The sequence below is a fragment of the Pavona decussata genome, unplaced genomic scaffold, assembly GCF_977016875.1.
Source record: "Pavona decussata unplaced genomic scaffold, jaPavDecu1.1 SCAFFOLD_40, whole genome shotgun sequence".
Classification (NCBI taxonomy): domain Eukaryota; kingdom Metazoa; phylum Cnidaria; class Anthozoa; order Scleractinia; family Agariciidae; genus Pavona; species Pavona decussata.
This window is the reverse complement of record NW_028145462.1, coordinates 3,322,501-3,348,577: the sequence shown is the minus strand read 5'-3', so window position 1 is coordinate 3,348,577 and position 26,077 is coordinate 3,322,501. Positions and strand designations below refer to the sequence as shown.

General features: G+C 39.4%; 2 protein-coding genes across 4 annotated transcripts in view; one reads left to right on the top strand and one right to left on the bottom strand.

Annotated features, from left to right (window-relative positions):
• LOC146483233 (uncharacterized) overlaps positions 1–26,077 on the top strand; it is a 227,575-nt gene that overhangs the window by 59,071 nt on the left and 142,427 nt on the right. The gene's annotated exons all lie outside the window — the stretch shown is intronic.
• LOC146483248 (uncharacterized) lies at positions 177–23,770 on the bottom strand. Of its 2 annotated transcripts, XM_085106309.1 has the most exons (9): positions 22,326–23,770; positions 14,871–18,981; positions 13,529–13,648; positions 12,198–12,310; positions 11,235–11,302; positions 10,439–10,584; positions 8,879–9,007; positions 7,925–8,036; positions 177–2,101 (listed from the first exon to the last, which is right to left on the bottom strand). In XM_085106309.1, exons 2-9 carry the CDS (start codon positions 18,940–18,942, stop codon positions 1,684–1,686), a joined length of 5,178 nt encoding a protein of 1,725 aa, XP_084962435.1. In that variant the 5' UTR covers positions 18,943–18,981; positions 22,326–23,770; the 3' UTR covers positions 177–1,683. The 2 variants fall into 2 exon arrangements, with proteins under 2 accessions (XP_084962435.1, XP_084962436.1); XM_085106310.1 differs by lacking the exon at positions 22,326–23,770 and having other exon boundaries at positions 14,871–19,810.

Genomic DNA, 26,077 nt, shown 5'->3' with positions numbered 1-26,077 from the left:
TCAACTTCTATTGAAATCACTCAGAAAATCCCTCCACGTCAAACCACGTCAGTTATTATGCAGCTATATTATCCAATTTTATTAGTTTTTCTGGCCTACAGAGAAAAAATTACATTACACACTTACGTTAAAGCAGGAAACTTTTTCACTTTTTTTTTCATTTTTCCAAAGTTTATGAAATGTTCACAAAAACTCAAAAAGAATTTATTTTCAAATTCCATATTTCAACCAGAAATATCAGAAGCAACGAATAATCCGTTGCATTCTGTGCTTATTAACAAGGCCTTTGAGAGGAAGTGAGGCTGAGATGAATTGGTTTTGTCAATGCTTTTCATATGAAAATCATTTCGTTCTTACGCTAACTAGTTTGGTTTGCATCCACACAAAGTCAACTCCAGACTCGCTTCTACACAAATGTAAAATGTACCAGTTAAACAAAACAAAGTCAGTTCAATGGCTTTGGCATAGTTCCTAACTCTTATAACTCGCACATGACATCAAAATGTGGTTAGAACAACGAAGTTTTGCAACGAGAAAAGTCGATTGACGTGGCTGTTAATGTTGCTCCGAGCTTGATCAGCTGATTACATTCGACACTACATACTTTTAGTTTGAATCAGGACAGTGCGAAGGAGTCTGGGAAATTTTAATCATTCGCCAAGATCACGTCTGCGTGATTTCCCCGCCATTCGTGACATCATCTGTGAGTTTCTACTCGCTTAATAGTTAAGGGTTGGAGGAGTGGCGTCCAGATTACATTTCTCGAGTGGCTCGCCAAGTACAGTTTATCACCGGTTATTAAAATTTGGCTGGTGGTTACAAAATCTAACTTTATATAAAAGGACGGGCCACATGGTTGAGCGACAGGCCAGCAACCATCAGCGACCACTTCTCTCAAGCGACCAAGTCTATGGGCTTGTCCATTCGCATGCGCTTTGGTTCGCTTTTATTTCAAAAGCGAAGATTGTTTTAAAAAGGCATTTTTTTAATCCACAGTTTTTAGTTCATTTTCATTTGTTTCACTGCTACTCGCCTAATGATTGAAAACGAACGGGACTGTCATTAGTGCTGTTAAATCTTGTTTTAAAACCACAGGTCTCACTCGTTTCTACCCTTCACACAAAACTTCTAATGTCCATGCTCAAAAATCTCTACTTTTAGTTTTTGTGGTTTTCGAAATCTCCGTTAAATTTCAGAGGAAGGCTTTCAATCGTTCTTGTTCGCATACATGAGGAAAAGAGACCTAAGATGATAACGAGTGCGTGTGGACGCTGCTTGTGACACCGAATTCCCTTTTTTCAGTCAAATTACTAGCTAGATTTGAGACCTCTTCTAATTATCATCTCTTGTAACTGCCCACCTTCCCTAGATGACCACCTTCCCCGACGCTTTGGATGGTTGTTTACAGCCCACAAGAGATTCGACTATTGAAATATTTTAAAAATACTTAAAATATCTGAAAACAATGATTATAATGAAAATTCAATTTACCACCATGTTCACAAAATGCCGCAGAACACACCCTAATTTATGGTGCACCAGAGACAACAGATGGCCAATGGAAGTGAAGTGAAGTGACTGTACAAATGCCACACCACAATGTAAATGGACATGGACGAGTGTCCGCGCGCTGGCTTAAGAAGAGTAAGATAACTTAAAAAACTAAAACTTAGTAGTGCAACTTCACGTTTGAACAGAAGCAATTGGTAGTTCCGTCATGTTCAACTCTACGGTGTCTTCATACACGTTCCCGTTCCTTGCATTCCTCTCGACCGCCACCTCAAACGGCGATTTGTTTCCAGACGGAAATTCTCCTGAAATTCTCTTGTTTCTCTCTACCGCTAGTTCAAACGGCGTTTTAGCTGTAATGCTGTTGCTTGGCTGAAATTCGTCCTCTTCGACAAAGTGCGGAGTATGTGGTCCCTGTTCAATGCCGTTTCCAGTGGCCAGGCTGTTTGGCCTATGCGCTGTTCCTGGTCTCATTTTACCCTCCTTGTCTTTGTAATACACATCACCAGTGCGATATGATATTTTGCTGGCTTCGTTGTTGCGTCCGTTGGGCTGGTGTTTGTTGGAGGAATTGTCCATGTCGAGACCATACCTTTGTGAAAAAAGTGTAAACGTGGGTAAGGAGTCGTGGATGGCAAGTAGTGAATGTATCATTGTTTTAACTTCATTTTAGAGGGGTTTTCCATTGCGTCTTGTAAAATCAAAACGAAGGCAATTACTCTGACTAACCACAGCAATCGCAAACAGCGCAATGAACCAATCAGAAGCAATCGAAGCAAACAAATGTAACCGGTGCCAAGCCTGCAAAATTGCGTGCGCGCGAGTCACGATTGGTTTGGTTTTGCTTCTCATTGGTTGAGAAAGTGGCACGAAGTTATTTACCAATAACAGAGAGTGGTAAAGCAAAACCATAGCAAACGGGAAATTTCTTCCGACGCTCAACAATGAAAACCCCTCTCTATTATTGAGGAATATGTGATGCTAAACTACACGTTTTATTGGCGTTAAATCTTTAAGCCCTATTAGTATAATTACTCAGGTGATTATAGAGATTCTGTTGATCTGATTGGTCGAAGATTGCGTCTTATCCTGCTATAATCACCTTGCGCGAGGTGATTATAGCGGGAGCACTAACTTTCAAAATGGCCGCTTAGCTAGTTGTTGACATTTCTGAAAGAGAAGTAAATAGGATGAAAGAAAATGCAATTCCGAAAGGCACTAAAGATGCAGCTAAGTCCGAGGTGATACCGTCGAAGGCAAGAGATGAAAATTTTGCTAATTGTAATAAAAAAACCTCGTAAATTGCATGTTGTCGATCTCGATGACTTAAAATGAAGACAACAAATTAAGTTAAATTCGAGCAAGATTTTCTTTATTAACAGAATGATTTCACAAATAAAACGAGTTTAAGACAGAATTTGAAAGCATGGAAATAAACAAGATGAATAAATGTCTCTGTAAGTTTCACGTTTTAGTGACGAGAAAAGAAAACAGTTTCTATAATCTGAAAACTAGTTTGTTGTCGGTTCGAGCGGCTCTCGACCACCATCTAAAGTCACCGCCTCACAACAAAATATTTTCATCTGCGAAAACTGTGCACTTGTTTAGTGAAGCCAACAAATGACTTAATTCCTACCTGAAGCAGCTTATCTCCGAGGGCAATTTATAAACGTCCGTTAACCGGCGAAGCCATCATGTCAACAAGAAATTGTGCAATAAAATGCTATCGCTAACACTTGTGATCCCGGCTCGAGTTTTACACCAAACAGCCTGGTTCATCTTCATGTATTTTGGTAAACGGGTCGGAGAAACCCAACATTCATTCACAGAAGTCAGTGCTTCGTCTCAATGAAGCGGCAGTTAAAGAATACTGAACTTCAGCTTGAGGCCGTGTGCAGTTTATCGATTGCGCATGTGATTTCGATTGAGCGTGTGATCGGCAGACTGCGCGTCTCTGTTCATTGACGCGTGACGATTTAAAACAAACAAACAAAATCGACATTTTTCGGACGGTACTTGTTTTTCTCTGATAATCACCTGAGTAATTATACTAAAACAATTATTCGCCTCAGGCTCAGTAAATATTGGTGAATATTCCCCTGGACTTCGTCTCGGGGAATATTCACCAATATTTACTTCGCCTTCGGCGAATAATTGTTAAATATCAAGAAGAATATTGTCACGGTTCTCCATTTGTTTCGTATTGCACAGATTGGGACAATTTGATCACACATCAATGCAAGACAGTTTATCTTTGGCGATCACTCACTTTGTTCTCTTGACCTTTGTGTTCTATCAAGTAGTGATATGGTAAGGGGAATTTAAATGTTGATCACTAACAAGGGTTTAAAGGAGCATTGTTACAGAGCTTTTGCTGTATTTTCAACTTAATACTGTAGAATTGGATTTTGCTCTAATTTTGGTCCTAATACTATGGACTATGGATTTTGGACAAATTTTCACCATAATACTAGAGAACATAAAACAGGGCGTTATTTGCATTTAAAAATGATTCCCAAGGGAGTTTTACGACACGCCAATATCCCTAAGGACATAAACAAGTGAAAAATGGCGACGACAAAATTTGGTCATTTTTGACACAAAACCCTGGAACTACCCCTTAGAAAAAAAGCGATTTTTGGACCATCGACAAATATTGTATACAATGCTTCTAAACGATACAGTGTGTCGAAAAACGTCCCCTAAGAAACTTCTTAGGCTTCCCAAGGGTCCAGGGGCAAAGAAATAGCCCACAAAAGATGAAGTCAGGGTGAGGGTTTAACAGAAAATTCTTTCTTTGGGCGTTATTTGCACTTAAAAACGAATCCAAAGGGACTTTTACGATACGCCGAGAACCCTAGGGACATAAACGTGTGAAAAATGCCGGCTTCAAAATTTGGTCATTGTTGGCCAAAAACAATGGACTTACCCCTTGGAAAAAAGTAGATTTTTGGACGAAATACAAATATTCTTCTAAAAGCATCCAATCGAATCAGTGCGTCCGAAATACGTCCCCTGAGACACTTTTTAGGCCTCCCAAGGGACCAGGAACAAAGAAATAGCCCACAAAAGATGAAGTCAGGGTGAGAGTCAAACAGAAAATTCTTTGTCAGGGCGTTATTTCCACTTACAAATGATTCCCATGGGAGTTTTACGACACGCCGAGATCCCTTTGGACATAAACAAGTGAAAAATGCCGACTTCAAAATGTGGTCATTGATGCCCAAAAACAATGGACTTACTCCTTGGAAAAAAGTAGATTTTTGAACGAAATACAAATATTCTTCTAAAAGCTTCCAATCGAATCAGTGTGTCCGAAAACGTCACCTGAGAGACGTTTTAGGCCCCCCAAGGGACCAGGAACAAAGAAATAGCCCACAAAAGATGAAGCCAGGACGTTATTTGCACTAGAAAATGATTCCCAGGGGAATTTTACCACAAGCCGAGATCCCTTGGGACATAAACAAGTAAAAAATGCCGACTTCAAAATTTGTTCATTTTTGGCCAAAAACCATGGATTTACCCCTTGCAATAAGGTCGATTTTTTGGACGAAATATAAATATTCTTTTAAAAGCTTCCAATCGAATCCGTATATCCGAAAAGTCCCCTGAGACACTTTTTAGGCCCCCCAAGGGACCAGGGACAAAGAAATAGCCAACAAAAGATGAAGTCAGGGTTAGAGTTAAAAAGGAAATTCTTTGTCAATGCGTTTTTTGCCCTAGAAAATGATTCCCAAGGGAGTTTTACCACACGCCGAGATCCCTAGGGACATAAACAAGTGAAAAAGGCCGACTTCAAAATTTAACATTCAATTTAGAATTCAATAGACTATGTTTTATGCCTAATTACATCCATTTTGAAATCACTGGTGATCCTTGGAATCTGATTGGTCCAAAATGGTGCGATTTATTTCCAAATTGCACCATTTTGGACTCTGAATCCCATCTTTTTAACCAGCCAACGAGAAAGCGGGATTATTTAAATTGACCAATCATATTGCAGGAAAATTTTAGACAAAGAATGTTTTCGCTTTGTTTTTAGAGCTTAAATTTCCTAGAATTTTTGAAATGAATTTTTTTTTTCGGATTTTTTAAATATAACATATTCTGGGTGGGGGAGGCTGAAATCTTTTATTTAGACACTTTTTTGGGCAATATTGGGGGATTTCAAAATGGATGTAATTAAGTGGTAATTGAACTGAGTGGAGTGCAATTTTGGTCTGAAATCATACTTGTGATTTGAAATCAAACTCGCGCTATCGCGCTCGTTTGATTTTGAAATCACGCGTATGATTTCAGACCAAATTGCACTCCACTCAGTTCAATTACCAATATTAATTTTCATCCTAATAATATAGAAAACGGATTTTGGCCAAATTTTCATCATGATACTATAGACCATGTATTTTGGTCTAATTTTCGTTATAATACTATAGACCATGGATTTTGGCCCAGTTTTGATCATTATACTATTGACAATGGATTTTGTCCTAATTTTGGTCCTTAGAGGATCCTTCTGTAAACCCCTTTTGTGACGTTGGTATCCTCATTAAAGATTACCCTCATTAATCCTAAAGACTACAGTGAATGAATTTTTGCCTAATTTTCATCACAATACTAAAGGCCATGTTTTCGTGTAATTTTCATGGTTATACTATAGACTATGCATTTTGGTCAAATTTTCATCATAATACTGTAGAGTATGGATTTTTTGTCAAATTTTCATGATAATACGATAGTCTATGGATTTTGGTCAAATTTTCATCATAATACTATAGAACATGGATTTTGGCGAAATTTTCATCATAATACCATTGACTATGGATTTTGGCTAAATTTTAATCAGAATACTATAGAATATATTTTTTGGCAAAATTTTTATCCTTATACTATAGGATATGGATTTAAGCCTAATTTTGGTCCTAAAACTATAGTTTGTGGATTTTGGCCAAATTTTCATCGTAATACTATAGACCATGGATTTTGGCCAAATTTTCATTATTATTACATGACCATGGATTTTGTCCTAATTGTGGTCTTGACACTTTAGACTGGCTCTTGGCCTAATTGTCATCATAATACTTTAGACTATGTTTTTTCATCCTTATACTATAGACTAGGGATTTAGGCCAAATTTTCATCATTTAACAAATAGATTCCATGTTGCCGTGCGTCTGTTCAGTAATAGATCACAGATGACGTCAAAAATGGTAAGAAAAAAAAGTGCGCCTCGTGTGTCACTGATATTCTTACCACGTCTTCTGTGATCTATTACTGAACAGACGCACGGCAACATGGAATCTATTTGTTTTATATAAAAAAAGAAGCAAAAGCTGTTAATGGTGACGTCATTTATGCGTCTGTCCTCCAATAGATCATAGGTAAGAACCAATCAAAATGCGTGTAGAATTCAGCTTATTATAAAAAATAATAAAGACCATGGATTTCTGCCTAATTTACATCATAATACTATAGAGTAAGGATTTTGGCCTAATTTTTATTATAATACTATTCACTATGGATTTTGGCCTAATTTTCATCATAATAATATAGACCATGGATTTTTGTCAAATTTACATCATAATACTATAGAGTAACGATTTTGGCCTAATTTTCATCCTAATACTATGGAGTATGGATTGTGGTCAAACTTTCATCATAACCCTTCATTATGGATTTTGCCCAAATTTTGATCATAATACTATAGACTTGGATTTTGGTCAAATTTTGAGCATAATATTACAGAGGATGGATTTTGGTCTAATCTTCATCCTAATACTATAGACTATGGCCTTTGGCGACATTTTCATCTTAATACTATACACTCTAAGTTTTGGTCTAATTTTCATTCTGACGCTATAGACTATGGATTTTCGCCAAATTTTCATCGCTATAATATATACTCTGAGTTTTGGCCTTACTTTCAGCCTAACACTATAGACTATCGTGTTTTGCCTAAAGTTTAACCCTCGAATTTTGGCTGGGATGGAACTCCATACAAATACGCCTAATAAAGGACGCCCAAGTATACGCTCCCAGAACGTCTTGTCTGTTTTATATTCCATTCTCTTTTATTCAGCAGGCTTAAAATATTCCATCACATTTGTTCCATTGTGCATATGCCACACAGGACATTCCAATCCTGGTAGTATGAGGAGGTTTGTTTAGTTTAATGGCCTTAGCTCCCACGAGTCTCCTGTAGCTCAGTGGTAGAGCATCCGAACTAGTAATCGGAATGTCTTAGGTTCGACTCCTGATAGGAGCACTCGGAATTTTTTCCGAGTATGCCTGTGTCACTTACTGAATAATACACCATTCTCAACACGTTTTCAGTTTCCAATTTATGTTTGAAACAAAAGAAAGTTAAGTATGTAGATAACACAAAGACTTTGCAAAGCCATGGAAAGTCCCTTACCTTCCAGAAGGCTTGGGCCTCTTGATAACCAAACACACAATGATAATGACGATAAGCAGGAGTAGAAAGGCAGCTACAATGACCGTCCACCACATGGTTTTGAAAAATCCCGCTAAAAAGACAAATGAACCATGTCAATATATTGACCCTGTTCACGAGAACGCAACATTTAAGTATTTGTTTAAGCCATTTTACAGTCGCGTTCCCAAAGCTTTCATGTGTAAATGCAAACTAGCTAGCATAAAAACAACATGATCAACATACGAAAAGCAGTGAGGTTTGTATCAAAAAAGGGTTACCCCCACAGTAGACCTGCACACTCTAAAAGCTCTATTTTCACCCTTATAACCTGCCTCTGCGTTGTGTTTTAGGGTTGGGAGCATTGTTCTGTTGTTCGTTCTTTTGTTCTCTCGATCAATCATGTAAGAAGTTGCAAAGGGGTGCAAGTCGCCCCCACCCCCAGTCTCGCTCCCAATCCAAGGCCAGGTCACTAATCACACAACTGAAAAATGGGCTATTAATACACCGAACTACTATTAACATACTATAAACAAACCGAAAAAAATTCAAAACAGGGAAAGCTACAGAATGGCAATAAAGTGTAATGATGTTTGTGTGATTCTCGGGCTGCTTTGTTGTAGTTGTTTGTTTGTGTTTTCCCAGTTTGCCTGAGCTTGAATTAAATTACGCAAAGACAATCGTACATATAGATTGAACCTGCCAAAACGTCTCTAGACCTCAAAAGCGAGGGGAGGGGTGGGGGAGAATAGGAACTATCCCCGGCCCTTATCCTATTCTTCCCTTCCCACTGGATCCTATCTTGGCCCCCACCCCACCCGTCACACTGTTCTTCAAACTTGACGTATTACTGCACATTTTGCTTCACCCTCTACCCTCTTCCCGACACACAATCCATGGCCTTTTTTTTTTTTTTACTCTAATCTTCCCATTTACCTTCGCAAGTGAGACCATCGCCGTCATAGCCATCATTGCATTTGCATTCAAACGATCCATCTTTGTTCACGCAAGTCGCATGGTGTCCGCAGTTGTCTTGGTGGGCCTTGCACTCGTCAAAATCTTCAACTGATAACAAACCATTGTTAGTGTAAATTTGCCGTGGCCTTTGGCCTTATTCAAATTGCTTCTAATGATTTTCACTTTGCACCTTAACAAAACTAATTAGTAAGCAATTGAGGTAAAGGTGGGGCTCGTTGAGTCTTCCTTTTTCCTTTATTACTTCATTTTTTATTATCGTTGAGTCTTCCTCCTTCCCAGGCTTTTGCCTTCAAAAATCAAGCGATAAATGTCACCATTCAATTTTAAGATATCTGGCTGTTGCAGATGCGCTAAAATAGCCACTTAACAAAGACGCCATAACAAAATGCTATTTTATTAACAGCATATACGTTTCTAGAGTAATTTTTGCTAATGATGTTGTCCCATTCAAGTGGAAGTTACTGAGCAGTACTTTTCGTGGTTCGGTTTTGCAAGTTTGTTAAAGTCGACACAACTTTTCAAATAGCAACCGACTCGCACCAGGGTCATCAGTAGCCAAAGAAAGTTTTGAAAAGAAAAGACAAAGAAAAGGTTTCAGAGAGGAAGTATAATACCCTTTAAAACATCCGTTCAATAATGTTTAGATAAGAGGGTTCGTTTCTAGAGAAACTGCGGTGCTGTGTCGGTGGGGTGTAAAAACGAATGTTTGGTTTGTCAACAGAGTTGATAACTAAAGGTAAATTGACCCCCGTAATGAGATTCGAGTGCTGACGAAAGGCTAACGCTCGAAACGTCAGTATTGGAATCTCTTTACTGGGGTCAATTTACCTTTAGTTATTAACTCTGTTGATAAACCAAACATTCAATTATGGCTTGTATTTTTGCAGGTTTGTCTTTGGCTTTTTAACGTTTCAACGTGTTAGTAAAAAAACCTGACATGGTTCCTCGAAACAAGACGTTTCTTTGAAAAAGGGATAGCACCTCCCTGGTTTCACGCCTTGGGGATGTCAAATAAAAATCGAACGCTTCTCAACTCGAGGATTCTATTGGTAAATATCAACCTTCAAAACTTCATTAGTTTAAAATATGATTAAGGCGATAAGCTTCTGTCTTGCCCATGTCTTTGTGTTTTCTGTTGCCATGGAATGTTCGGTCCAAATGTATCATTTCCAGGAGTGAATATAGACCCTATCCAAAAATGTCGGACATTTTAATATTTTTTTTGTTTGCGTTCAAATTATCCCTATTAACTTCAATCTTGAGTTCAAAAAGCAAAAGAATATTTTACCTTGAACAAGGCTAGTAAGGATAACTTGAATAAAGACAAGAGAATAGCCATTTTTGCATAAGGTCTATGCTATCAGCGGTCATGAATCTGTGTTTGTACAATATAATACGGAGCACTTTTTGAATTGTTGCTTGTGGGTTGCTTAAACTTTAATGATTGACTGCACACTAATAGTGAGGACGAATGGACCACACTCTTTAGAAATAATATTATCTTCCTTACTTATTTACCTGCGACTTCTGAAGTAGGGATTGTAAATGGACCAAGGGTTGACTGATTATTCACCCTACCGACGAGTGCGTTCTCTAAATCTTTTATTGTCCCGGTGAAGTCTGGACTCGTGAAGATTAAGAAATCTACGATAACACTTCCGCTTCTATTAAAAGAGAAGATGCAAAACAAAAGAGTCAACAGTACACAACAATACATACTTCCACGGAATATTCTCTCGGGAAGCAAGAGGAAATGAGGGAGTCTTTCCTTAATGGAGAGCTTACTCCTCAGTTTAGGATCATGGTATCTTAACAAGTATTTGCCGTAAGTGACTGTGTTAAATCTGGGTTAAATCGGTTTGTCTTATGCAAGGTGTGGTTGCTAGCCATTATCATTACGTTTTTTTCTTAGTCGTCATTAACTGTTGTTAAGTTCTTTTTCTCTCTTTCTTTGTTACGGGGGAAGTTGTCAATTGGGACTACGTCCCATTACTACCCCTTCTTGTACTTGTTTTGCATTTTTTTCTGTATATTTTGTTAGCTTCTGTGGCGCTTCAATTAAAGAACAAAAACAGATTCAACTACCGCAGAGAAAGGAAATTGTCAAAAAACAACAACATGGTTCAAATAGCTCAATCAAGAAGAACAACAAGACTCTGTGGATAAAATCCTACGCTTTTTAAAACAACTCAGACGGACGCTACTGAGTGGCGCTTCAATACAAGACGGTCTAATACTTCCAAGACCACGAAACTAGCAGCCCATCTTAGGACACTTTCACGGGTGATGAAAAATAAATAGTAACTGCTTGTACCTGAAATCTTGGACTCTACAACCATAGTAGTGTGAGCTGACGGTGGATTTTTTGAATTCTTTGTTCAGCTAAGGGAATAAAAAGGCAGCTTTCTTAAAGATTGATGTTGTCAGAGGAATGACAAAATAAATCAGCGCTAAAGGTAATACAAGTGCATCGGGTTTTTCATCATTTACCGGGATTTCTGGTTTTGAGGTAATTGCAGCAGGTTGTTTATTCCGTTACACTATGACAATTGCGAAATAACGGAACTTCTAAAATGGCAGTCCCGTTTTTTTTTTGTAACTCTCAACAAAACTGAACTGTTCTTTTTAGGTTTCCATTTCTTCAAATGTGACTTTTGGCTTTGATATCTAACTAGAAAGTCTCCTTTTGAGTTAAACATTTGAATAAGACTGATGGGAAGAAGAGGGGGACGCGTCCAAGCTTTGATCTGTAGGTCGGCAGTTGGTCTATACCCCCGTGTTGCTTCCCTAGATAAGACGTTTGATGCTCGCCTCTATCCTCACCCAGGCGAATCATTTTGGCTGCCATTAGGGGTAGCTAACAAAATGTTGGGGGCATCCCTCAATACAACATTTCGTCCGGGGGAAGGGCTCTTTAACTCTTATCACTTTACTTTACGGGAATCAAAGACAAGCTCCCTCGGATGGGCATCTAAATGGGGGCGACCTGGACCGTCTGCAATGTCTTACTTGGTTGGTCGAGAGGACATAAGAACGAACAACAGAACAATGTTGCTCGCAGCCCTAAAAAGCAATGCAGCTGCAGGTTATCAGGGTCCAGTGAAAAAAGAGCTTTTGAAAGGTGCAGGTCTAGTGTCTAAATGTTCCTTAATAAAAAAGATTCTAACAGACATCATGTGATTCTTGTAAGGTCAGCCTTCTCTTCCTCAAAAATTCTTCAGTTAACAAAATTATATTCCACAGATTCAAGAAGAAGTAATGCTTTCGTATAGCTTACCGTTGATTCAAAAATTTCTTTCAAATCGAAGAAAACTTCGGTTGATTTGTTCTTGAGAAGCGATTGGAATTCCCTGTTTGTTATGGTTAGAGTGCCACTAAACGTCTTGCAAGCTGGAGAGAGAACAAAATCGTTGCAAACAATTATTGCCAAGAGACAGTCTCTTGGTATCAGGGCTAATGGTATCTGAATAGTCTGCTCCTGACGTACACATTTTTTTTAGCTCCCACGAGTCTCCTGTAGCTCAGTGGTAGAGCATCCGAACTAGCGATCTTGTCAATCTTAGGTTCGACTCCTGATAGGAGCACTTGGATTTTTTTACGAGTATGCCTGTGCCATTTACTTATTAAATGTATCATTCTCATTTACTCACCAGGCTTAACATATTCCATCACATAATTTCCAACAACAACAAAAACAACAACAAATTGCAGTTAGTGGGGATTCCAGTTAGTACGATTGGTGTTGGACTTCAAGCATCCTATTAACGATTAATAAAATATCGCGGTCTTATCATTCTTTCAATCACGGGCCACGTTGGGGCAATGAGTTTGTTTCATAAGAGCCTTTTGATAAAACCGTTTAAAAATCTTAATCAAAATTTTAAGAACGTGTTAACAGCAAATGGCTGAATCGATACATTGCAATCACACAATAAAGATTAAAGATTTCGAGACGTCAATCAGCTGTGTTCTGACATTTTAAGGTTTATCGCCTATCGTTTTTAAAATACTGCTCGAGTTATCGGAGTAAATTTGAACCAAGGGAAAGTAAACTCAGTGGGAGATAGCGGGGAGTTCGAGTTTACTGAAAGTAAATGACTGAAAAAAAGGGGCCAAGAGAAATCAATTATAACATTGTGTTAGTTGGAAATAAGTCATGATTTTCACAAATTCTCCGTCTTGGAATTGACAAATTAGACGTCATGTTTTGTGTACGACGCCAGAGAATTAACTTATTTATTTAACCAAGAAATAGCTCCACATTATAAATCAAAGGATGAATTAAATGCCTACAATAGCTGCTGTACAAAGAAAAGAATTGAGAAGGCAATTAAAGCCTATAACTTGAAAGGAAATTGAAAATTTGGTTAAGAAAATGCAACACAAAACATACATGTTTAGGCGGAACACGAATGATGAAATTTCGGTGGTATAAAAGCATCGTTCGAGCATTCGGCAATGATGGTTTAACTTAAGTTCTTTCCGTGCGTTAATCCAAATGTCTATAAAGTAAATTGGTACAACTACAACCGAGTGAAATAATTTTGAGGAGCGATGATAATGACGATAATGATGATGAATTAATTTTACTGTTACAACAGTACTTACGTTTGCATTTTCCATTGATATTTACTTTGAAGTGACCAGGGGATTTGCATTCGCAGTCAAATCCACCACGGTAATTCTGACACAAACTGTCATCACCGCATCTGTTGGAGCTGCACTCATCTGCGTAATCGGAAGATAATCTCCATTACTTTCTTCATTGGTCAGTTTACTGAAACCCCTTGACTTTCAAAACAATACAGCCGGATTGTCCGAAAGCCCATTGTCGCTAATCCACAATTTAAAATTAACCGAGGTTTTCATCTCGCCTTTTTAAATGGGTTTTAACCCAATCAGATTTTAAGCTTATGGTAAAGAAAAGTCAACCTGGGGGACAAAACTCTTTTGGAAAAATCTTTATTGATTAGCAAGAAAACTCGAATCAATTTTTCTCCCTAACCTAAGATTATCTTAATCGGGCTTTGAACAACTGGACCCAGACTCAGTTAAGCCCAGGAATGGTTAAAGTTACAGACTGAACTGAGGTTCTGGCGTCCAATACGACCCTTGCCGTTTGTGAATGCGGTTTATTTCTTAACAGGACTGTCACTCCTTAAGATTCCACCCAGTGAAGCTGTACTGAGTAATCAAGCCTTTCGTGGTTCTTTTTGTCATGCTTTACAAGATGGTTCAAATGTTTGATTCATTGGGATGAATCCCAGCTTCCATTTTAACTAAAAAATATTTTTTTTTACTGCCCAAGTATTTGGCACTGTAGCACTAATTGGGGACATGTGAAATAAATATACATTGTAAGCATACAATTTGTTTGTAAATCCCAACTGGTAAGAGGAAAACCAGTTGGCTTTTTACAAAGGGTGGCCTTGGATTTGAAAACAAGTCGAAGTGGTCAGGGCGGGACTTGAACCAAGCACCTCCGGATTACAAGCCCAGCGTCCTAGCCATGAGGCCACGCCGCATTCCGTTGATCCACAATATCATCAATGCATTTCTCTATTGCTTCCTCGGAACAAACGGACCTGAACTTTTTGCTGTCACAATTAATGAAAGGGTTCAGTGTTGTAAAAAATAAATTATAGATACAGTTTACCGATGGAAAAATGGGGTAGCCGAGCGACTGGGATGCCGGACTTGTAATTTGGTGGTCCCGGGTTCAACTCTCGCGCTAGCTGCTTGCTGAAATTGTTGCTCGGTAGTCCCGAGTTCAACTCTTCGCCTGCGTTTGGAAATAGCCAACTGGTCTGCCTCGTTAGAGTTGGGATTTTTAACCTGTTCTGCTGAATTTGAATTATTTCTTTCCCATCATTTGAGTGGAGTGCCTGAAAACTAGCGCGGCATAGCTAAGCACGCCTCCACTACAAACAAAGCATTAACATTCTTTTACCTATGGGTGTGCACTGTTCGTCATTGCCCACTCTCGTAAATCCTCGTTTGCACGGGGTAGGCGTTGTTGGTGGAGGGGTACGTGGAGGTAAGGACTTCGGTAATATATCCTCCACCAAAGCAAGCAGTTTATAACTACCAAGGCTCTGTAGTCCTACTCCTTTGTAGTAAGCTATATCATCCAGAGTGTAATTCTTGAGCTTAGCCTCTTCTTCAGATGTCCAGTTGAAGATAAAGGAAATATTCCGCATAGGAACGCTGACAAGTTCATCGATAACATCGAACACGCTTTTGTTGGCCAGGGCTGACAAATCTCGTCCCTTGGCTGCAGAGAGGTTTGCTAACGGAGAATCACTCAAAGCCTTTTTAGAGGCAATGAAGGGTTGGATTGATTGGCTAATAACTTGGTATTGCGTTAAGGTCATGTTTTCCACAACTGCAGTTGGCGTTTGCAAAAGAATCGACAAACGATCGCGATCCACTCCAAGATCAATAACAGCCCTCGAGTAGGCTCCACGGACTACTGGCTGCACAATCCGAGGCCACTGTGATGGTGTAGTAAGGTTAAATTCGTACGGAGAGACATTCAGTTCTTTAGGTAGCATGTAAGAGTCAAAATCAATCAGCTGATTCAGCTGGGTAAGGGAATTCCACAGTATGTCCACAATTTTACAACCATCGCAAATCTTGGAAGAATTAACGTGGAAAAGGTCAGCTGCTTGGGTTACAAGTTTGGAGCGATACCTTTTTCTATCCTCTGTGTACAAGTTTGCGGAAAGTCCCAACAGCTGCATTACTATCTCCCTGAAAGACTTTTGCATCTTCATGTTTTGTGTACTTTGTGAGATTAGTGTGGAAACATTGTTCAGAGTCAGCGCCCCTAGAATAGGCCAATCGGGTAACGAGGCATTCACAGCCCATGCAATCTTTGGCCATGGTAGGATGAAAAGGTCTTCAAATAATGTCAATAAGTTTACGTTGTCGTTCACGTTCAAGCTAAATTTAACAGCCAATTCGTTAACGGTGATGCTCGATGCAGCAGCTACTCTTGCTATCTTTTTACATGACGTGTCATTGTCGTGTCCCAGTAAGGACACAATGATTCCAAGAGGCGTCTTGTTGAAGATAATTTCTTTGGACACACCACAAAAGTCTGGAAGTTCGCCAAACGTGTAGTTGCTCAGCACATCAATTGCTATAGAACTGAAGTTGTACAGCAGCAAGAGTTCAGATTTCGTAACGTTGACCCGATCTTCAGTAAATACCAAAACGGTAACATCGTTCAAAGAGTCACTTGCAATTCCTATGGAAGCTGCAATCTGAGACACTGATTTTGTCTCAATGGCTCTTTTTCCTTCCAATACCTTGGAAATCACACTATCCCATTTGGATTTGATCTGGGTAAACGTCAAACTTTGAAGACTCTCAGGTGTTTCTTCTAACAATTTGGCAAAATTAGACAGCGACAAACCTAACTGATGTTGACCACTTCGAATCATCTCAGCCTTTACAAACGGTATCATCTCTGGCCACTCGGTTGGTGAAAGCTTGTAGAGATCCCCGGGCTGTAAATCCAAAGAGGTTTCCAAACTACGCACAGAAACGTTAAACTTTCCTACCAGATAGGAATCGATCATTAGTGAAAACACTTTTATCGGAAGTAACACCTCATAATGTTGTTTGGTCTTAGTTGAAAGTTTCATGAGCTCGTTTTCATTTGTATTGAACACATCGTAAAGAATTTTCAGAGTCAGAGCTCGATTTTCCTGTATCTTGGCACGAAGGTTGGCGTTGTTCGCTCGCTGCAGTTCTAGCGACTTTTCAAATATTTGTAGGAGCGTTCTTGATTGGTAGGAATCGAAATTTAAACCAGCGGTGACCTCTTTAAATGAGTCTTCATTGAGGACATATAGCACGGTCCAGTCTTCAATCTTCAGCTCAAAGGCCCACACATTCCGTCGCCAAGGAAGACCTGTCACCAATTCCACGAGACGTACAAACGAGAGACTGGAGTTGCTGAAGAGGCTGAACTCTACCTGTAACAGAGACATATTCTTGAAGCGAGCTGCAATGTAAAATCTAGTACTTCTGCACACGGCTGGGATTCCTGTAATCCCGAGAAGTTCTGCTGTAATGTTGTATAGGGTTCTGTCCTTTATAGCGGACGTGTTGAGGGCACAGTAAAGAGGAAGGTCTTTAATACGCATCAAACTGAGGATAAAGATTTCTGCAACTGAATTATAGCCGTAAGCCAGTTTGAGCTCTTCTTGACTGTAACCACTTGCTGCCAACACCAACGAAAGAACAGTTGAATTTAGATAATCTGCATCAGAGACAGAATTCTGAGTTAAGTATAAGCTTATATGATCGTCTTCAAACTTCCTTTTCTTTAGCTTGGCCTCATGGATTTGAGTTTTGATGAGCCTTTTTAATTGTGAGATGGACAGTTCAACAGATGAGACGCCTAGAAATTGAAGTAAATTCTCATCCGACATTTGCAGATCGGCAGCTTCGGACTTAACCACAGAATTAATAACGGCAGAAATTAAGCTCTTCCATTCTTGTCTTGGCAAGTTGTAGAGCACTTCTTCGGAGCTAACTTGCACAGAAGCAACAATGTCGCTTAAATTCAACCGAAAGTACGTAAACGTTGCAGCCAGGAAGCTTCTAAATAGCCACGGAGATGAAGCGTTAAGAAATGATACTTCAGGTATTCCAGTTAAGTTGGCTACTTCATTCAACGAAATGTTGAATTTCTCTTCCAGGAGACGCCGAATAAACGTACGAAGGGTGTCAGTCGCATTATTTAGAGTGCCATCTGCTCGCATTCTAAAAACAAGCTCCACTGCTTCACTGACAGAGTTATTCAGCAGTGTTTCTAATGAATTGCCAGAGATTGTAGCCAGTTGGATTGACGTAACTGAATCCAAAAACTCCCAGTCTGGTAGAGAAGCATTCACAGCTAGCCGAGCGTCACGCCATGTGAGATTGGACACCGTTGTAAGAATTTCCACCACAGTTGTGTTCTGTGGGTCTATCACTGGTTCAAACGACGCAATGGATTTTCCTTTGATGTCAACCAACACTGGACAAGGTGAAGTTATGTGCATTGATCCAATCACTTTCCACGATACGTCAGGCAAGGTAATGTTCAAGATTGTTTCAGTTGAAACGCCACACATGCGGTAGATTTGATGAAAGGTTGCTCGACCGATTGCTTTGGCTTGCTCGTTTGTGAGGTTGTACAGAATGCCGAATTCTTTAAAAGAAAGAGTTATATTTTCATGCTGCTGCAAAATTTTTGCCACTGTGACATCGTTGTAGAACCATCCGGGATCGATACCAGAAGAGGTAATGAGATAAGAAGTGGTATTCACGTCAAGAATCGCCTTCTTTGGGATAAAACGAAATACAAGATCTTCGAATCTGCTCAGATTGGCATTGAGAAGGTCTTGGGGTTGTACGTCTACCAATTTAGCCAAATAGTTTATAGAAGGGAGCTCGAGGAGTCTGGTGAATGCTGAGGAACTCTGACTTATCATTGCATGGACAACTGCTTCCCAGTTTGCGGGATCGTAGGAACTCGATAAGCTAGCGGATGGAATGCCCAGAGTGGAAGCAACATTATTGATATCGAAAACAAATTTGTGACTGACAAACTTTAAAAGCTCATCTTGCACGTATTCTGCCTTCTTCGAGCGAACAAAGTCAGGATCACTCAAGTTTCCATTCATTGCACTGAAAGGAATAGTATAAGACCAGTAGTAATCAAGATCCGTCAGACTGGAAGCAGTAACACTATTGGGAATTAAAAAAGAGGCAGCTTTAACTCTTATGTTTTCCATGGTTTGAGAATATGTCACCGCCAAAGACCAACCTTCTTCAGTCCTCACATGCTGAGAAGTAACTTTATAGTGTTTAGCCTGACTCGCCAACTCATTACGAAATAATGACTTCAAAGGCATGTAAAGGAAAGGTAATACAAACTGCCCAATGACTGGAACAGGGAAAATCAGCAGAAGAAAAAAGAACAACATTGCCATCTTTCTAAACGTCAGCTTGCTTTGGGTCATTCCCAGAGGTTTTGTCACCACAGAGGATTAGTCTTGGATCTGAACAGGGAACAAAACAGGACGACAAAGTAAGTAAGGGAGCTGAATGTGTGAAAGGACAATGTGTGTGAACTACAGATGAACAATTCCTCCAAAATTGTATTTCTACAGAAAATTGTGAAACATCCTAAGACTTAGATAAAAGGTCGGTTTTAAATGGCTCTCGATTAAAAGAACAAAAACTTAATCTATGGCATTTCGTAAGCTGCAACAAATAACGCGTACATAGATGCACTCTAGCTGGAAAGTATGCAACTGGTGCTAATAACAGCAGCGAGAGACAAACAACAATAGGTATTGGCTGGTTAGAGAGAATATAACATGGGTTCACAAGCAATCATTCGTCATCTTGCGCGCTATCTGTATACTCCAATCAGACGAGTTGGACAGCAACTGAATGGCGCTACGTTTTTCATGTGTATACTTCAATGCTTTTCCAATTTTGCTTTACTTTCCACATTAAATAATTGGTTTCTCCTGCTTCTTCCACTGTACATCAAATGTGATGACTAAAAGTCATTAATAATCAACATAGTTCAGTATAATTATACTTCTTCAAAAGTGACTAGGGGGTATCTAAGTATGGCAGTTACCAAGCTCATTTATAATTGCAATTTCAGTTTTTACTTTCGCTGTAGCGAACGATAACAGGTTGATATCTATACAAAAAAGATTTTAAATGCTGTTTCGTTCATCTTGGAGGTGAAGATGTAGTGCATTGAGGTAATCCAGAAGAATTTCACACATGGGTGAATGAAATTGTAAACAATAACCTAATTAAAGGCCGAATAACGGTAGTCGGTTGCAGAAATGTCCAGATGGCTGAAAGTACATTAATTTTTCTTCATTCAAATCAAACCGTTTGTGTTCGTGAAATAAAGCTTAATTTTTACCAAATCAGAAAACCTCTATCAGTAGAGAACGACAACAACAGCTTTCTAGACAATTGCTGCATATTCAGAGGAAACTATTCCCTCCCTTACCATCATCCACTGTAGAATCTACTGGCAGTATATGAGAACAGATCGTGAAGAGTATCTCCAATAAAATTCCACGGTGAGCTGACGTAGCGAGTGAATCATTATATTGACATACTGAATGTTTGGAGCAGGCGTGAATAAGTAAAAATTACCGTCCATCTTTATTGCAGGTGGAACTAGGCTTAGCGGGTGGTTTGTTGTGTATCAGCGAATTATGGAAGCTTTAAAAGATTGGTCACTGTAACTATAAACAAGTCGACTGAAATGAGATTCGTGAACACGCACTAACTGGCTTATTGTATGGAAGAGAATAATGTATTGAGATAAAAAAGCCTGCACATTGGAAGGATTTAAAGAGTTGATATGCACAAAAATATGCTATTTGGCAACCTCGCAATATGACCCTTCCCTCAATTTATACGGTACAAAACATATCCTTCATTCGGCGAATATTTACTTACGCCTTCGCGAGTTGCCGGAAATGTTCGGATTATCTCCGAAAATCATCATTTATTTACAGAATCTTTTAAAATTTTGAAAAATATCTTTTAAGGTTATAAGAAACGCTGAGCCACCTGTTGTTAAGAAACTAAAACAGCTCTAAACTGTTTCGCACGTTACAAAAACGAGTATGAAGTCACGGTGAATTTTAAAAATTGGAGGCAAATTTTATTGGCTGTCTTGTTGAGAAAGTATAGGCACTGAAAGCCACAGATCGCCCACTCAAGGAGGCAGGTGGTTGCTTGAAGTTTATTTAAACTTCACGTGAACAAAGCGTGAACAAGCTGTTCGACTTAATTGCAAAAGCGACAGGTAACGATTTTATTTTTTGATCAGGGGCATAATTATCTCAGTCCAGAGTGTAATAAACAGATTTTTGGTTTTGGTCAAGCCGAACACTCTGCAAGGACGAACCTAATTCGTCGGAGTGCGAGGTTTGTTTGTCAGTTATAAAATAAAAGAAAATGTCGTAGAAAATGAATATTACAAAAGTTCTGACCTTGAGCAAATCATCGCCGCGGGGTATAACACAATCAGCATAGCGTGATAAAAATAAGGCAGTTTGCATTGCTGTGCAAACCGAGAACATTTTGACGACCATAGACACGCAAATAAGAAATTAGCAGTTGTGAAGAGGCGCCTCCCAAAATTAAAACAACGCTCGTTAGATTTTACACGTCGTATCGGGATTGCTCGGAAATGTGCAAGTTACTTTCAAGAATTAAAAGATGTCTGTGTTAGTAGATACAACCTGATATCAGCTCTGACACACACGACCGCGCACACTTCACAAAAGTGAAATGAATGAAACCTATATAACTCGACGATTTCGGTACGTTTTGAATGCAGTTTTCTGGAGTAGAATCGTTCGCAGACGGTACCAGAAACCAACAAATCATACTCTCTTTCTATTCTAGACTAATGCTTACGCACTTACAAAAGCAAGTCCGCGTCGGTTAAATCGAAAACTCCAATCATGTCTCTTTAACGTGTGTTGTTTCTTTTCATAACACTCAGAAATCAATTGATCTTCCTTATATTAGCTATGACGAAGGGCTAACGCTCCAAACGTCAGCTCTCCAATCTCTTTACGGTAGCCAAATCACCTTACCAACTCTGTTGATGAAACCAAACATCTGTTTCGACTCACCAACCGACGCAGCACCACAGTTCCTTTAGAAACTAAACTTCTGATATCCCTTATGCACTGGCTGAGGTTGGCGGTTTGGGCTAAGTCGGTGAAGCTTTTACATGCACAGGATTTTAGAAACGATCTTGTTTTAATGCACTTAAACTAGGACTATCATATCTTTAAAGGTGATCAAATGCTTGCTTCGGGTACAAAAACCAAACCCTTCAGTTTGCAAAAGCTAAACGGCGAAAGAATTGAATTTTCCCCCGAACGTTTCATTTTCATTTCTTCTTCTTAGTACTTACGAACTGCGGCAAACGGTTTATGGCACCGAACCTACCTTGCGCCCGCTTTCGATGCGATACACTTCCCAGGGTTCAAAGTCCTTTCTTCCTATTCTTTTGCCCAATTAGCGAGGCGAGTTGGTCACTTAGCGCTCATATTACGTTGTTTCGATCAGGTTATCTCACTTAACCTGTACTTGCTAAACTCTTCCAAACGCAATTTCTAACAACGAACGACACTAAGTACTGCCCGAAGCATTCTCGCTTCAGCATGTTCCCCACTGGCCGAACTTAGTTTCGACAGCTTGCGGTCAATCAGCCCACAAGAGTTAGCTTAAGCGACCGGTTTAACGTTAACGCTTTTTTCTTCTTAATTCTAGCACATAGGTTAACGCAGAATTACGCGGAGAAAAGGAAAATGTAATTATTCTGCAAGAAAAACCGTACCTGTGATCAAAGTTGTTGAAGTGAAACGACGTCTGGCGAGACTTTAGTTTAGGTCGCGGTTTTGTACACAAAAGGCGCAACACAAGAAACAAGGTCTCTCAAAAGTTTTCAAACCGTTATCCAAAGTTGTAGCTCTCCTCTTTTGCATTCAAAACTCGACAGTAGGCCAATACTGGTTGACTTTTGCACTCAGCTAAGGAAAGATTTCGCCAAAAGGAACAAAATTCATATTTCCATCCATCAATGACGTCAGAAATTGTATTTGCATAGTTTTATTTTACTTTCTGCACAACTGGAAACCTCTCGGATAGGTTAGATGATTCACTTTGCACAATAGGGTGCCCGTTACACTTCAAGGGTTCACCCACAGGCTCTAAAGTTGGTCATGAGTCATTGCTTGTTCCTGCAAGCGTGTGTTCATGCAGATAAAAGCTATTATTGACCTGTGGTGCTGATTAGAACATTGTATAAGGTGGAAGGGACTTTGGTTCAAATCGTAAAAGGTGACCATGCAAATAAAAGCAGTACCATTCTTGAAGAATATTTGAATTACGCAAATAACTTCGGTTCCATTAAAATAAAATGGGTTTTTAAATCACTGATTTCGACATGCCATTTCTCCAAACAAGTCTCTGTGTATTCACAATCGCAGTTGTTGGCAGAATTTACGTACCAATGATGATGATCACAGCTTCCATTCTCATAACGTGCGTTTCTGTTTTTATATTGATATGCCAAGAAGAATTTGCAAGCTGATCAGGATTATGACACAGGGGCACCGAGGGGATACCTGTGTATTTGTTATTTTAAAAAAAGACGTGATAAAAAAACGCATTTTTTTAAAGACGTAAAATTGCAAATCATCGATTTTGGAGGATCCTTACATTAAAAGGAAAGAATCGAGTAACAAATGTAGTTAAATTTCTTGCGAATTTATTTCCATTGGGAAAAGAAGACAAAATTCGAGGCTCATGGCCTCAAATCGCTTTCACTGAATTGATGGCAATTCGAAGCCGCTCTAAACACGCACTGAAACTCCAAATAAATAACAACGTTTCGAGTTAGGTTCGAGTCAATTAACTCGACTCCAGATAAGGTTATTAATAATTAACTTGTTTCGCCTGAGAAATTAAACTAGTAATAAACAAAGTTTCGCTGTAACTAGGTAATGCACGTCAACAATTCCAAAACTTTAAAAGAGTTGACAAGTATTCCTTTCTAGCGACTGCTCTTTGACGCAAAATAAATACCGCGTTAAAATTATAGCAACTAGAACGTTCTCCAATATAAAAATATATTTACATTTGCCTCGGGGCACATTCTCTAAAATTGTACCCCTTTGTTTTGGATACGACTTGATTATGCAGAACTGAAAAAAAAAACATTTAGAAAAACAAGCTTTCTTTTGTGCCATCTGCTGAGAATAACGTAACAGGGCACGTGTAGCCCATTCAACATTGCCTGTAAGCTATACCGTACCTACGATTGTCGTACGACATTTTTTGTGACGTACACGACAGTCGTAAGCGAATTGTAGCTTTGATTTACACGAAACAATTCGTGTGGTAGGCCTGTCGTAAGTTTGTCGCATGCGACAAAGTCATACCGTGTAAATCGGCCTTAACAGTGTCAAATATTTCGAGAGCTCAAGAACATAAAGGTTACTTTTAAGTTAATCCCCCTTCCACACTAATGCGATTTCGTTTGAAAACGTTTTTGCCTATCGTCCACACTCAAACTCCCGAAAACGTCAATGAAAACGTAGACTTTTGAAAACGGTGACGTAAAAAGCGTCACATGCTTTCGGTTCCAGTCCAAATCGGAGCATCTATCCAAGATGGCGGATGGTCTTGCGATGTTAACACACGCACAATCACAAGTCCCAGTCGTTTTCATTGTTTTCGAGCGTTTTAGTGTGGATAGGTGAAAACGCTAGTGTGGATGAAAATATTTTGCTTCGTTTTCGCCGAGATGAAAACGGACACTTTTGAAAACGCATTAGCGTGGATGGGACCTAAGAAACTGGAGCCGTTGAATGACAACTTGGAGTAAACTAGTACAGAACCGAGATATGTATTTCACGAGGCATTTCGTGATAGTTCAACATGTTACTACACACGTAAAGTAACTCCAATGGCCTCAATTATATGTACCTATGCATTTAAGAGCAATTCTCCAGGAAAGTGAAGCAAAGTTGAAAATGAAAATTTTTAAGCCCCCTTCATTTTTTGTGTGGAGGTAGGTTACCTGGAGGGATGAACAAAAACAGCCATATTTGGATCGGCAGGTGCGTCGTTGCCATGGAAACCGCACTTGATCACGTCGGCCTGAGGTCTATGTTTTGACCTAAAAATTTACTCTCAAATAGTAAAAATAAACGAGTCTGGTTCTCGAGTACATGTGAACCAATTCAAATGAAATTCATACAGATGGTAGAACCACTCTCCCAGTTTATAAAATTTGCTGTTAAAGTATTTTGGGTTCTATAATCAAGAAGACAATGTTCGTATTACTATGTTGCCTGTCAGCCATTTTGACAAGAAGGAAAAACAAGCACAACCATATTCGTTATTTCTCCGAAAGCGGCAGGTCTATTACGGGGGTGAGGGGTGGGGGGTGAGGGGTGAGGGGTAGGGGGTGAGGGGGTAGGGGGTGAGGGGTGAGGGGTGAGGGGTGAGGGGTGAGGGGTGGGGGGTGAGGGGTGAGGGGTGGGGGGTGAGGGGTGAGGGGTGAGGGGTGAGCCAATTGTTCAAAACGAATTCTAGTCTGAAATGTCAGCCGTCTCTTCTCCCTAACCCACAGGGGGTTATGGGGAGGAGACAGCTGACATTTCAGACTATAACAATTCAAGATTCAAGACTGTAGTTTCTTTCCCCTATTTTACTGAGATCTGAGACGCATCTAATACCCGACATTCACTAATGGAGTGTATTGTAACGTGGTACATGTGACACTGATAAGTTTCCTGAGAACTATAATTTTTACATTGTTGCTAATTTATTTGAATTTAATCAGTGATTTAATTCACACACTATCTTAGGTGCTAAAACAAAATGGGTTCCATAGCAGCCCAGAAACCCCTTTCCCTTTGTCATACTGTCTCCATATGTGACCCTCCACGCGAAAAGAGGGCTTATGGATTTCACTCCAAATAGTGAATTTTTTTCACGGTCACGGCGCGTGTACACTGTGAGGTGGAAATTTCACGCCGTGTTCACGCTATTCCGAAACGTTTTCACTCTGGGAGTGAATCTGAAGACTGGGAAATAAATTCACGCTGCCCGGTCACGCCGTGAAAGTAAAATTATAAAGGAGTGAAATATTTCACGCCGTGAAATGTAAACCTCGCCGTGAAACTTTTCAATGGCGTCAGAGTGAAAAATAATGAAAATAATTTACTAGGATCCGGTTACGTATCGCGGCGAGTTTAATAAGATAAACATACTTCTGAAGTATTATAAAGCTTAATCCATTATTTACGCCAAAATTTCACAAATAAAACACAATATCCTTAATAATAGTGTTTTGCTTTTGTTCAGCCAGGTCAACTTTCAAGTCAACTTAAGAACGTGTTTTGTGATCATATGCATGAAATCAACATCTTGTGATGATGTTGTCAACAGCCTGTCAAAGTTCATTATTCCATTGGTTGGTTTATCGTTAGCCTGAGAAATGAGGCGCCTCTTATCGCGCTTTAGTATGAATTGAGACGCGGTTGTTGGCAGACGTAGTATCTCAGAACTATAAACCTG